We start from the raw sequence: 12478 nt of genomic DNA, 5'->3' as shown, positions 1-12478 counted from the left end.
GCTAATAACAGATGTTTGCACATGCATCTCTAATCTCTATGTATCTGATTATTACTACTCACAGTCGGTTACACTCGGATTCTTGGTATCGGAGCATGGATATAAAGTCGTCAGGTAGATTTCAATGGTAATGTTTTCCACATCTACTAGTTATTATATATATTTTAATCATTTAAAAATTTTTTTATTTTATGTGTGTGTTTTGCCTGCATGTAAGTGTACCACATGCTTGTAAATGTACCACATGCATGCAGTGCCTGTGGAGGACAGAAGAGGGCGTCAGATTCCCTAGCGTTAGGGATGATTATTGACTCCATATGGGTGCTGGGAAGTGAACCCAGGTCCTCTGCAAAGATCAGCCAGTGCTCTTAACCCCTGAACCATCTCTCAAGCCCTGACCAAGGAAGATTTAGAGATAAGACACTGAGCTGGGGTGTGCGATGCCTTATTCCTGGCAATAGAGAAGCAGTGACCAAAAGCAGTAACCACAGAGGAGAATGTGACTGTCCTTTCCCAACTGTAAGTTTTATGACATTAATTTATTCGTCTATGTGTGCGGCTGCACTTACGCCACGGCGCATGTGTGGAGGTCAGAAGACAACTTGTGGGAGTCAGTTCTCTCCTTCCACCATAGGTCTGAGGGATGGAACTCAGATGGTCATGTCTGGCACCAAGCCTCTTCACACACTGAGCCATCTCGCCAGCCCTTTCCTTTTTTTTTTTGGTCTTTTTGAGACAGGGTCTCCCTGTAACCCCAGCTGTCCTGGAACTCACTATGTAGACCAAGCTGGCCTTGAACTCACAGAGATCTGCCTGCCTCTGCCTCCCGAGTGCTGGGATTAAAAGCATGTGCCACCACGCCCAGCCTCTCTTTCACATTTTTGTGTCACTGCCACCAGATCTGAAATTATAAGAAAGGACAAGAAGTATTGAAGGAAGAACTGAAGTGTCCTGCCCTGTTTGCCTTTATAATCTTTTGTCCCACAGCATTTTAAAGTTTTCCTGAAACTTTGCACCAACCCCGAGCTCACTCGTGAAGCACGTGAATGGTGAGTGGCAGTGTCGGTTTCTCACACTCACGTCGTCTTTCTCTCTCATTTTCCTAGATCTTTGAAAGAATTCTCTTTATCTGGGCCATCCGACACCCCGCCAGTGGGTATGTCCAGGGAATTAATGACCTGGTCACTCCGTTCTTTGTCGTCTTCCTCTCAGAATATGTGGGTAAGAAGCGCAAGTGCCGGGCCGACTGTGCGGGTCGCTCTTTCTTATCTACCATCTGCTTGTTTGTTTTCCCAAGTGTGCAGCTGGTGGGAACAGCTTGCTAAAAACCAGACAGGCAGTGGCTCTGGGATACCCAGGGCTGTCTGAGCAGTGAGGCAGCCTGGAGTTTATCTCTTGAGATGATTGCAGCTCTCACCTACAAAGACCTGCCTCGTTCCAAGAATGGCCAAGGGGGTATGCTTCTGTTCTGCCATAGCAGATGGTTTAATGGAGGTTACTTGAGGATTCTCTGAATGTGTCTTAGACTGGTGTCTCAGACCGGCATTTTAGATGGTGTGTCAGCATCCATGCTGGATCTCAGGAGCAGGGTGTGGGAATGCAGAGGACAAGGGGTGTGGCACCAAATCCAGCTAGAGGGATGGAGTGGGCAGAAGGAGCTCTAGTCTGGGACCCTGGTGCTTCCCACTCCTCTGCCCTGACTCTCTGGGCTATTCTTGTTTCAGAGAACTTAATTTTCAGGAAGTGCCGAGGCTTTCCCACTGTCCCAGCCTCAGTTTAGCGGAGGAGCCTGTTTCTCCTGTTTCTCAGTTGCTGTGCTTAGAGGTTCACAGGAACCCATCTGTGATCGCTGCTGCTACCTTAGTCTGGTGAACAGGCTTGCATAGGAATTGTGAATATTGGAAGGACTGGGCATGGTAATACATGTTTGTGGTGATACACTTGGGAGGCTGAGACAGGAAGACTGCAAGTTCCAGCCTGGATTGCCAAGTGAGAGAGACCCTGTCTCAAAAGATCACTTGGGAGACAAGAGGCAGGTGGCTTTCTGAGTTCAAGGCCAGCCTGGTCTACATAGTGAGTTCTAGGCCAGCCAGGGCTGCATAGTGAGACCCTGTCTTCAACAACAGCAACAAAACCCACAACCAAACAAACAAAAAAAAACATTGAAAGGGGCTTTAGAAATGCATTTCATTCCTGGCAGTGTGGGCCTGTGAGCCCAGCTGCTGAGGCAGGAGGATTGCAAGTGCAAGACTAGCCTAGGCCACAGAGGCCTACCTTGTCAGACCCTTCATTTCACAGATGGTCTATGAGAGTCTCTGCTTCCTTCTCAGTAGCTGAGCCAGAGTTAAGAGCCTTTCTTCAGACTCCAGAGTGACAGGCTCTTGGGGTTCAGAAGGAGCTGACCCTCCTGTTCAGGTTTTGTGTGAGGTTCACAGGGATGGCATTGGGTCTTTCAAAGGCAGTTTCTTAAGCGAAGACAGCCGAGTACCGGCCAGTTCTGCTTAAGGAGCAGCAACCAGGATAGCACTGGGAGGAAGTGGGGAAGGTCACCCTCCCTTGCTCTTGCAGATGGTCTTAAGAAGACTAGTTAAAATTTAGCTTCCAGGAATGGAGAGATGACTCAGTGGTTAAGAGCACTGGCTGCTCTTGGAGAAGACCTGAGTTCTATTCCCAGCACCCACATGGCGGCTAACAACTGTCCATAACTCCAATTCCAGGGACATCTAACACTCTCTTCTGACCTCTGAGGGCACTGCATGACATGGGTGCACTTATACATGCAGTCAATACACTCATACACACAAAATAAAAAAGGGAACAGAACTTTTCTTATTCCTTAAACCAGTTTTTTTATGGTACAAGTACATGGTCATTCAAAAAGCCAAATCAGTGGACTGAAGAGATGACTAGGCGGTTAAGTGCCCGTGCTCCCATAGAGGACCTGAGTTCAAATCCCAGCACCCACGTCAGGGAGCTCACCTGTTACCCTAGCTCCAGGGGGCTTTGGCACCCTCCTCTGTGGAGATGTACACACACATACACATAAATAATAATAGTAATAATGAATCTTAATAAATAGTCAAACCAAAAGCTAATTGTAGCACATGCCTGTAATCCCAGCACTTGAGAGTCAAAAGCAGGAGTTTGTGGGTTCTAGGCCAACTTGGACTACACAGTGAGTTTCAGGCCTGCCTTAACTGTATAAGCAAGACCTGTGCAAAAGCAAACAAAAACCCCAAAGTAAAAGCAACATGGAAGTATTATTACACACACAGGGGAGGGGTAAGGGAGTCCATAATAACTTGTTTCCCTATGTGTCAGGGATTGAGGTTTAAAGGTACTTTTCAGTTGAGTAGCTAATTGTTCCAACACTGTATAAACAGCACATCTTTATTCTCATTATGTCTCTCTTTTTTTTTTTTTTTTATCTTTTTGAGACAGGGCCTCCCTGTAGCCCCAGCTGTACTGGAACTCACTATGTAGACCAGGCTGGCCTAGAACTCACAAACATCCACCTGCCTCTGCCTCTGCCTCCCAAGTGCTGGGATTGAAGGTGTGTGCTACCACGCCCAGTGATATCACTGTTACTGTAAGAGCAGAAAACATAAATTTTATGTACAGTAAAAACACGGAGATTCATGCCATGCTGTAGCCCCAAACTGAACTGAAGTGTTCTAGGTAGCTTTGGTTGGCACTCTATGACAGGAAGGCACTCACAGTACAGTTTTCATGTTGTGTGTTCAGAACTCACATTGCAATGAAATTGTGAAGTGTAACTCAGAAAAGCACTTTCAGAAACACCTCAAATTCATTACCCATTTGATTTTGAGTCAGTTTTATTGCAGTAAAAGATTGCCAAATTTTTCATGAGACCCACATTGAATTACTTGACTAGAAATGAGGTCAGAGCCACCCTTTATGAAGCTGGGCTTCTCAAAGTTCCTCTCTACTTCATCAGCCTTTGGCAGCTGCTTCCAATCTGCAGCAACTTACAGGCACCTCAATGCTGATCCACACTTTGGCTTACTAGTTTATTTCCCTTTTTTAATCCTTTATTTTTTTTGAGAACTGGGATTAACTCAAGAGCTTTGCTTAAGTCAACAATGGCTCTGCATCTCACTACCAACTGTCTACAGTTTGGTTTTGGGGGTGTTTTGTTTTTCTTCCCTTTTTGTTCTTGAGACAGAGTCTTCCCAGATGGCCTGGCTCTCACAGAGATCCCCCAGCCTCTGCATTTTGAGTGCTGGGACTAAAGGCATGTACTACCATGCCCAGCAAGTACCTACTTTAAATCAGAGCTCTAAGCTCTATGCATAACCCTTGGTACCAAGCAAACAAAATGAATGAATTAAAATTTCAGCTCTGCTATTAGCAATGGCATTATACAAGGAATTTAATTTCTGTGCCTCCATCTCCCCATTTATAAATGAGGGTTTAAAGCCAGGAGTGGTAGCAAGGTTGTAATCTCAGCAATTGGGAACTGGAGTCAAAAAGATCAGTTGAAAGCCAACCTTAGGTACAAAGGGAATTTATAGATAGCCAGGGCTACATAAGACTCTACCTCAAAAACACAAAACTAGGCAAGGCACAGTGGTACCCCGAATTTAATTCCAGGACTTGGGAGGCAAGTGGGTCTCTGAGTTCCAGCCCAGACTGATCTACATAGCAAGTTCCAGGCCAGTCAGGGCTACACATATTAAGATGTAGTTGGGACAATGGAAGCTGGTTCTCACCTTCCACCATGTGGGTCCTGGGGATCAAACTCAGGCTTGGCAGAAAGCACCTTTACCCACTGACCATCTTGCTGGCCTCCAAACTTATTTTTGTTTTTTATCTTTTTGAGACAGGGCCTCCCTGTAGCCCCAGCTGTACTGGAACTCACTATGTAGACCAGGCTGGCCTTGAACGCACAGAAATCCTCCTGCCTCTGCCTCATGAGTGCTGGTATTAAAGGCATGCACCATCACACCTGGCTCATGTCTCTTAAATTTTTTGCTTATTTACTCTGTGTGTGTGTGTGTGTGTGTGTGGCGGGGGGGTGGGTCTCACATGTGGAGGTCAGAGGACCCAGCATGTAGGGTCCTGGGGATCGAACTCAGGTTATCAGGCTTAGTGCTAAGCACCTGTACCCACTGAATCATCTCATTGGTCCTCTACCACTTAAAAAATATTTTATTTGCTTATTATTTTTATTTTACCCCCCTGCCTCTGCCTGCTGGGATTAAAGGTGTGCGCCACCACACCCAGCAATTTTTTTTTAAACTACTTTTTAATTTTATGTATATGAGTGTATTGCCTGCATGTAGATAAGTGCACCCATGTCGTGCAACTCCAGTGGAGGACAGAAGAGGCTGTCGGATCCCCTGGAACTGGAGTTACAGACAGTTGTTAGCTGCCATGTAGGTGCTGGGATTCGAACCTGAGTCTTCTGCAAGAACAGCCAATGTTCTTAACTGCTGAGCCATCTCTCCAGCCCTCCCTCCCCCCCCCCTCTTTCTTTCTTTATTTATTTGACAGGGTCTCCCTAGTCCCAGCCTGCTTAGAACTCACTATGTAGACCAGGCTGGCCTTGATCTCTGAGATCCAGCTGCTGGGATTAAAGGTGTGCACCATCACGCCCAGCTTTATTTATTATTTTTATTTTATGTGTATGAGTGTATTGCCTTCATGTGTCTCAGAGGTCAGAAGAGGGTGTTGGATTCCCCTGGAACTGGCCGGATGGTTGGTTGTTAGCCACTATGTGGGTACTGAGAACTAAGCCCAGTGCTCTTAATAACTGAGCCGTCTCTCCAGCTCCCGCTTCTACCTTTTATATAAACTACTACCTAAACTTGCTTTGTGCTCTGTAATGCTGTATATGAGTTGAAAACAGCAAAGTCCAGTGGCTCCCTTCTTAGCTGATAGAGAAGTGGTCCACAGCTAGTGTGACCCTTCAAGCATTTCTTTACTCCTGCAACCACTGCTTCTATAAAAGAGGGTCCTCCGAAGATAAGCCAGCTGGCTGTGAGCCCAGTGGTGACCATCCTGGAGAGCCACCCCTGGAGATGTGTCTCGGGACTGCAGTCCCTGAGACTGTGTTATACCTCTGCATTCTCATCTCCAGAGCTTTCCATCCTGCATAGTATTTTCCATCTCACTGAACAAAGTAAGCCAAAGAACCTGCTCAGGATTTGTGTATAAAAAAGGTTGTGTGTGTTAGGAAATCACGTCAAAGCAGCGTTCATGACCTGTCTTTTACTATTTTTAAATTATTTACTTATTTTGTATGTGTTGGGGGGGTTATGTGTGCCACAGTAAACATCTAGAAGGCAGAGGACCTCTGCCATATGGTTTCCAGGGATTGAACACAGGTTGTCAGCCTTGACAGCAAGCACCTTTACTCATTGAACCATCTTGTCAGCCCAGTGTCTACTTTTAAAAGTAATTTCTTTCCATGTAAAATAAACAGTTTTCTAGTAACTTTTCCTCTTCCACATGAAGCAGGACAGTTGGATTTCCATTGCAAATTTTATTTGGAGTGCAGTAGCAGGACACTCACAGGAGGGTATCCCTTCCCAGAACTCTGATTCATATGCTTAGTTCCTGTGTGACATCCTCAGTATATCATAGTTAGGATTAGTTTTTCCACATGTGACAGGAACCCCAAATAATAATGCTGTAAGTGTGACAGAAAGCCCTGTTTTCTCTCAGATACGTAATTAGGCTCATAGGCTGCTGTTTCAATACATTGGGCTCCCCAGCTCCCCTCTCTGGTCTTCCCACCCTCAGATGTGGTTGCTTTCTCTTGACTGTAATGCCTGTGCTTCAGGCATTACATCAGCACCCAGCCAGCATGGAGAGGGCCGGAAGGCACGCCCCTTCTGTTTGAAGTCATTTCACGCAGCTGTTCTGGCACTTGAGCTTGAATCTGAACTTGACCTTATGGACACGCCCAGGTGTGAGGCCAGAGAGCTGCAAGTGTCCAGTACCTTAGAAGTCTGGACGTCAGCTGGGAGAGAGGGTGTGGTTATTTGCAGACAATTGCTATTGGAGTATTTGGCCTCCTTCCCTCACCTAGCCTCCCTTTCTCCAGGTGACAGCAGTTCCTGTCACTGAAGACAGAAATACCAAGAATAGTTCCAAGTCCACTTTTGTCACTTTTTGGTGTTAAAGCAATTACAAGGGATTTCCATGTACACCCCCGCACACACACAAGCTACATCCCCATCCCCTTAACTGTCTCCTGAACGTGCTGTGTCCTCCCCCTTCCTCCTGACTCTCTTAGGTCAGGCCTGTGTTGCTGAAGCAAGCTGGCTTTCCCATCACACTTCACCCTGTCTTCTATTCCAGCCACTCACACACAGACTCGTGGGTTCAGCTCCTCTGCTCAGACCTGGTCCTTGACTTCCAACGCCCACAGGCTAAAACGTCAGCTCTCTGGCATGGCGGGCGAGGCTCTGTATGAGCCCCTCCTTCCCTCATTTCAGCAATCCAGAATTGACATGTAGACACAAAGCCTTGCCACGCCCCATCTCCCTCTGCCTGAGTGCATTCTTCCTGAGAAGCCTTCCTCCTGGAAGCCCCCCTGAGGCCCTCCACACCGCTGCCATCCCATCCTGCCCTCCTGGAACTCACCAGCACCCCTCAGCTGAGTCCGTTTGTCCAGCAGCATTCTACACTGTTGTCTGGCTCCCTCCTCCCTCTGCCCCAAGAATCTCATTCTTGGAGGCCATTGTGAGATTCTTTTATACTCATTGCCTTCATTTCTGCTGCATCCAAACCAGGCATTCCACACAGACCTAGCTGAGTGAAGTGGGGAACATCCATAGCAACTGCAGGAGCCAGTGGTGCTGTACCAGATGTGGCCACCAGGGGGCAGTGCATCTCACTGTTCAAGGAAAATGAAAACCTAGTAACTCAAAAAGACAAGAATATTCATAGCAACTTCATTCATACAGACAAAGCTGGAAACAACTGTAGTATCCATATCTGTTCACACTGTGGAATGGTACCCAGCAGCACAAGGAGTGTGTTACCAATAAATGCCACAACGTGCCAGCTACCGGAAGAAGCACACAGTATACGATTCAGTTTATATAGCATCCAAGAATGGGCAAAGCCAATCTGTAGCACCAGGAGTCAGAACAGAGGGTGCCTCCCATGGGCATCTGTTAGGAGTGGATGACAGGAAACTTTCCTGGGCGATGGAAATACTCTTTGGAACCCCCCCCCCTTTTTTTTACTTGGTTCCCAGTACTCATAGCCAGCAGATCACAGCCACCTGTAATTCCAGCTTCAGGGGATCCCACACCTCTGAGCTCTGTAGACACACATACACATGACTAAAAATAATAGTAAAAAGAAATAGATCTAAGCCCGAGTGGTGGTGCACACCTTTAATCCCAGCACTCGGGAGGCAGAAGCAGGCAGATCTCTATGAGATCAAAGCCAACCCGGTCTACATAGTGAATTACAGGGCAGCTGGGGCTTCAGGGAGACCCTGTCTCAAAAAGACATAAATGAATTTTTTTAAAGTTTGATTTTATGTGTATGAGTGTTTTGCCTGCATGTAAGTACACCCATGTTGTGCAGTGCCCACTGAGGTCAGAAGAGGGCATCAGATGGATCCCCTGGAACTGGAGGTAAGGACAGTTATGTCATGCGGGTGCTGGGAACTGAACCTGGCTCTTCTGTGAGAGCTGCCAGTACTGTTAACCACTGAGCCATCTCTTCAGCCTCTCTCCCCCAAAATAAGACAGATCTTTAGAAATCTCTCCCTTATAGAGTTTAAAGATCAGCTTGGGAAAAACAGATAATAGGTTGAAAGAGTTTATTAGATTGTGGCAGGTGTTGCCTTAGTATATTTTGTGTTACTATGACAGAATGCCCCCACATCTGGGTACTTTGTAATAAAGCAGTTTATTTTGCTTGTGGTTCTGGTGGTTGACTATGCAGACAGTGGGATGCTAGTGCCAGCGAAGGTGTGCCTCACTGCAGCTCAGCGTGCAGACATAACAAGGGACACAGTGGCCCTCAGTGGCTTGTGGAAGATGCCCAGCCTTTGGGGTAGTCTTATTTTATAGCAATCTACTCTTGCAGTGGAGAGAATGTACTCCCTTGAGAGAAGGATTTTGCCCCTCTTAAAAAGCTGATCACTTGTTGGGCCCTACTTAGTTTTGTGTGTATGGGTGGTTTTTGTTTTTTGAGACAGGGCCTCACTGTATATCCTTGGCTGGCCTGGAACTCTCAGACATTTGCCTGCCTCTGTCTCCCGAGTGCTGGGATTAAAGGTATGTGCCACCATACTTGGCCTGTTTGAGTTTTTAAATGTGAACTTTATGTTTTCTCTCTCATACACATGTAGAAGTGTACACCTGTCATGCAAACACAGCCAACAACTACTCAGCACCCACACTGAGACTGGAACTTTTCCAGCCCTTCAGAAGCCCCGGTGTTTCTTCTAGTCCCTGCGCCATCCCCTCCTTCCCCTACAAAGGGACCTGCACTGACTTCTGACATCGCCACTCCTTTTGGCTATTGCTAAACTTTATTCCAGTTGGATCATACAAGGACTTTCCATTTCCATGCTGTGGGGGAAGGACTTGGGAGGTGGGGCTGGTGCTGAATCTTCTGGTGCCCGTGCTGCGTGGAACACTGGCTCTTTCTTTAAGATGTACCCTGGGCGCATCTTGGAAGAAGCAGCCTCAGTTGTGACAGCTGGTTAGGGAGTGTGTGCGGTTCTTCCCAGCAACAGACGTGTGTGTGTGTGTGTGTGTGTGTGTGTGTGTATGTGTGTGTGTATATGTGTGTGTGTGCGTGTGTGTGTAGACAGCCAGCTGAGTGCTGAGCTGAGCGGCATCCAGCCATGCACAAGAAGAGTTGTATGCGTTTGGTGGGGGGTCCACTGCCGAGTTGCCTTTCACTGTTGGGGTACGTGTCCATGGCAGGTGTGGCTTGTCTGCTCGGAGTATCAGACCTATCCTGCTTCCTCAGCAGTGAGTGTGCTATCCGTCTCTGTGGGTGGTCTTTGGGCAGGTCTGAGAAGGTCCTGTGTGTGCTGGCCCTGCTCTTCCTTTGTCTCTTACCCTGAATCCTCATGTGGTTTGGGTTCATATGAACCAGGGTCCTCCAGGGAGTTCCAAAGGCTGACATCACCAGCAGCCACTGCAAGAAGCACTAGGGGAGCCTAGAGAGCCGAGAGATCCGGAGGGACGCCGGTGGGTTTTGTTGGTTTGGTCGGTTTGTTTTTGTTTTTTGTGTTTTTGAGATAGGATCTCACTGTGTAGCCCTGGCCTGGAAGTTTCTATGTAGACTTGTCTGGCCCTGAACTCACAGAGATTCTCCTATCTCTCCCTCCTGAGTGCTGGGATTAAAGATGTGTGCTGCTATGCCCATCTTTTCTTAAAATTTATTTTTTATATATCTGTGAGTGTTTTGCCTGCATGTATGTGTGTACCAGTGTTGTGCAATGCCCGTGGAGGCCAGAAGAGGGTGTTGGATTCCCCTGGAATTGGAGTTAATGGATGGTTGTTAGCTGCCATCTGGGTGCTGGGTACCAAACCCAGGTCCTCTGTAAGAGCAGCCAGTGCTCTTAACCCCTGAACCATCTCTCCAGCCCTACCATACCCATCTTAAAATTAATCTTAACCAGGGTATTGTCACACCCATCTGCCCAGGCTGTCCCATGATGGAGAGCCAGAATTTGTGTGTCATTCTGATCTAAGTTGGCACCCTGACTGACAGATAAGGCCATTGTGAAGTTTCTGTGGTCAGAAACTTCTCTTCACCTGCAAAAGGCATGTCTCCCGTGATACACAGAAACATGGGCCTTGTGGAGCACAGCCTGCCTCCCCGTGGGTGTCTTCAGAGACCCACTCCATGTTGGAGCTGGGCTGTCCTGGCTTTCATTGGGCAGCAGATCTACCTTTTCTGTGTGTACTACATAAAGATTTGTGGTCTCATGACCTTGCTTGCTGTCATCAAATCCTAGCATGAAAATGCCAGGTGAGGAGGGCTGGAGAGATGGCTCAGCAGTTAAGAGCACTGGCTGCTCTTCCATAGGACCCTGGTTCAATTCCCAGCACCACATGGCAACTAACAACCATCTGTAACTGCAGTTCCAGGGGATCTGATGCCCTCTTCTGGCCTCTGCAGGCATTGCACACACAGGTGCACTTACATACATGCAGACAAAACACTCATGCACATAAATTAAAAAATAAATAAAATAGTTTTTAAAAAAGAAAAGAAAATGCCAGGTGAATAACACCAGTGGTCTGTTTATATAGCCCAACCACCACTTAAGTATCACACACAGGCAGGTGCAGTGGTACATGCCGGTGGTCCCAGTAACAGGGAGGTCGAGGCAGGAGGATCACTTGAGCCCAGGAGGTCAAGGCTGGCCTGGGCAATATAATGACTCCATCTCAAAACCAAACAAAACTGTGTTTTCTTTTTTAATTCTTTAAATATATAGTCATAGCCAAGAGTGGTGGTACATGTCTTTAATCCCAGCATTTGGGAGGCAGAGGCAGGCAGATCTTTGTGAGTTCGAGGCCAGCCTGGTCTACATAGTGAGTTCCAGGACAGCTGGGGCTACAAGGAGACCCTGTCTCAAAAAAAGACAAAAAAAAAAAAAAACCCTAAATATATAGTCATTTATTTTTTTCTCTTTCTCTCTCTCTCTCTGTGTGTGTGTGTGTGTGTGTGTGTGTGTGTGTATGTGTCTGATATAAGAACATGTTTGTGTGGGTGTATGCACATGTCTGCAGGTATGTGTGCACATGTTGTGGAGGCCAAAGGTTGTCATCAGGTGACTTCCTCAATTGATTCTCTATTTTTGTGTGTGTGAGGTCTCTAATGTCTTTAGACCCAGAGCTCACCAATTCGGCTAGATTGACTGGCCAGTGAGCTCCAGGAATCCTCCTGCCTCCACCTGCCAGAGCTGGGATTAAGATGCTCACCACCACAGGCCTGCCTTTGATGTGGTGGTGGGGATCCAAACTCAAGTCCTCATGCTTGCGTGGCAGGTGCTCTGACTGAGCCATCTCCAGCCCTTATTTATGTGAGCTTCACACTTATGTGATCAGGAAATACAATGCAAGATATTCTTTTTTTAAAAAATATTTTATTTATTGTTTTTATTTTATGTGTATGAGTGTATTGTCTGCATATGTGTAAGTGTACCTGTGTTGTGCAGTGCTTGTGGAGGTCAGAAGAGGGCATCAGATCCCCTAGAACTGGAGTTATGGACAGTTGTTAGCTGCCATGTAGGTACTGGGAATTGAACCTGGGTCCTCTGCAAGAGCAGCCAGTGGTCTTAACCATGGAGCCATCTCTCCAGCCCCGCAAGGTATTCTTAAGAGTCTGATTTTGAAACAAAAACAGCAGTCAGGTCCCTGAGGGGCTCTGGGAACCAGTGAAGGCCTCTGCAGCAGATGCCTTTGAGTGTGTGGGTGTTGCCAGCCAGGCGCTGCCATCCTAGCCTTCCAGATCTACT

The 12478-nt window shown here is 47.1% G+C and overlaps 1 protein-coding gene across 3 annotated transcripts in view; it reads left to right on the top strand.

Annotated features, from left to right (window-relative positions):
- Window positions 1-12478, top strand: part of Tbc1d22b (TBC1 domain family member 22B) — an 81928-nt gene that overhangs the window by 33915 nt on the left and 35535 nt on the right. For all 3 annotated transcript variants that reach the window (XM_008840056.2, XM_029566948.1, XM_008840055.3), the window contains exon 8: window positions 1107-1221. In XM_008840056.2, coding sequence (XP_008838278.1) covers window positions 1107-1221 — 115 coding nt within the window. The remainder of the gene's footprint in view (window positions 1-1106; window positions 1222-12478) is intronic.

Source organism: Nannospalax galili, unplaced genomic scaffold (assembly GCF_000622305.1).
Source record: "Nannospalax galili isolate Female #2095 unplaced genomic scaffold, S.galili_v1.0 scaffold538, whole genome shotgun sequence".
In the NCBI taxonomy this organism is placed as follows: Eukaryota; Metazoa; Chordata; class Mammalia; order Rodentia; family Spalacidae; genus Nannospalax; species Nannospalax galili.
Note: the sequence above shows the minus strand (reverse complement) of the source record. Positions and strands in the feature narration are given on the sequence as shown.